At 51.6% G+C, this 1,375-nt stretch overlaps 1 protein-coding gene across 1 annotated transcript; it reads right to left on the bottom strand.

Moving 5' to 3' along the window:
- Window positions 1–255: 255 nt before the first annotated feature.
- On the bottom strand, window positions 256–777 carry LOC138643362 (protein LDOC1-like). Its single transcript, XM_069732283.1, has one exon. The coding sequence runs from the start codon at window positions 775–777 to the stop codon at window positions 256–258; it is 522 nt and encodes a 173-aa protein (XP_069588384.1).
- Between the last annotated feature and the right edge of the window lie 598 nt (window positions 778–1,375).

The following is a 1,375-nucleotide window of genomic DNA, read 5'->3' as shown; positions in this document are numbered from 1 at the left end:
GACTTAGACCCCGCTCATGACACCTCTATGGCCTCATGTGGCTCGGACGCCTGGACCGGAGATTCCAGAGATTTGGCAAATGTGGGAGCCAGCTGAAACTTCTCACTCCAACCATCGCTTGTTAAAACAAAGATCGATGCAGGTAGTTATAACTATTAGCTACTCCAGTGTGGCAGGAATCTCCCTAGAGGCCAAAGCGTCCTTCACATGGTCAACCAGTCCTCTCCAGAATACAGGAATGAGGACTTTATCCGGCTACTCCAGCTCAGATGCCAAAGTCCGGAAGTGGACAGCAAAATGACTCACCATGGATGAACCATGTGCCAATGCCAGCAGTTGGAGCGCCATATCATTGATGACACGAGGTCCCAAAAAGACCTGTTTCAGAGTGCCCAAGAACAGCGGAGTACTCTGCACCACATGATCTTCGCGCTCCCACAGCGGCATTGCCCATTCAAATGCCCTGTCTGACAGGAGGGATATAATAAAACCCACCTTAGCCCAGTCTGTGGGAAAACATGCAGCCATGAGCTCAAGATGTATAGGACACTGGCTCACGAATTCCCCACACAGTTTACTGTCACCAGCAAACTTGTATGGCAATGGGAGACTGGATAATGTCGGAGCAGGGTTGGCAGTGGACAAAGTATCTGCAGCCACGCTACCAGCCTGAACAGCAACTGCGGTAACATCCACATCTGAGGTTGTATGCTCGAGAGCCACCAACCTGCCCTCCAGCTGCTGGATGTACCGCGGTAGTCGCTGTTCGTCCACCATTACAAGTCAGACCCTGGCGCTAGTGTAATGTTAGAACTGTTATGCCTGGTGCTGGATGGCACTAACTGGCGCTAGACAGCTACAACATTTGTGAGCATTCATCAACACTAGGGATGGGAATGATTCAGAGCTTCACCTGAACAGGCACACAGCCGCACACACACAATAACTGATTTATACTAGTGCATGGCCGAGCGGCCAATTGAACCTTTTATATCTGTAGCCTTGCATGACCTGGATAGTGCTCCAATCGGAGCCTCCACAAGACCTGAGCATGTGACCCCGGACCACCAATGAGAGGTCGTCCCGTGGGCATGCTCAGTAGAAGAAAAGCAGGACTTAGTCCCTGGAATGTCTGCTCGCCTCTGATCAATGCTGGTTACAAAGGCTAAGCCTGGAATGGCAGCTGTAACCAAATGCACAGTATCTGCTTGAGCCAGATGCTGGGACCGACGTCTCTGCTGAGCAGGCTCCACTGCGGTTGAAGGAGATTGGGAAACTGCAGTGGACATAGTTTGAGATTCCCCCTGTGCAGTGCTGGGAGCTCGACACCTATGTGCTCCACGCCTTTGGGAGTGGAGTCGCGTCCATATTCATT

This window comes from Ranitomeya imitator, chromosome 6 (assembly GCF_032444005.1).
Source record: "Ranitomeya imitator isolate aRanImi1 chromosome 6, aRanImi1.pri, whole genome shotgun sequence".
NCBI lineage: Eukaryota > Metazoa > Chordata > Amphibia > Anura > Dendrobatidae > Ranitomeya > Ranitomeya imitator.
Note: the sequence above shows the minus strand (reverse complement) of the source record. Positions and strands in the feature narration are given on the sequence as shown.

Excerpts from the sequence above, each read along its gene's own strand:
- LOC138643362 (XM_069732283.1), bottom strand. The coding sequence starts at position 777 with ATGGTGGACGAACAGCGACTACCGCGGTACATCCAGCAGCTGGAGGGC.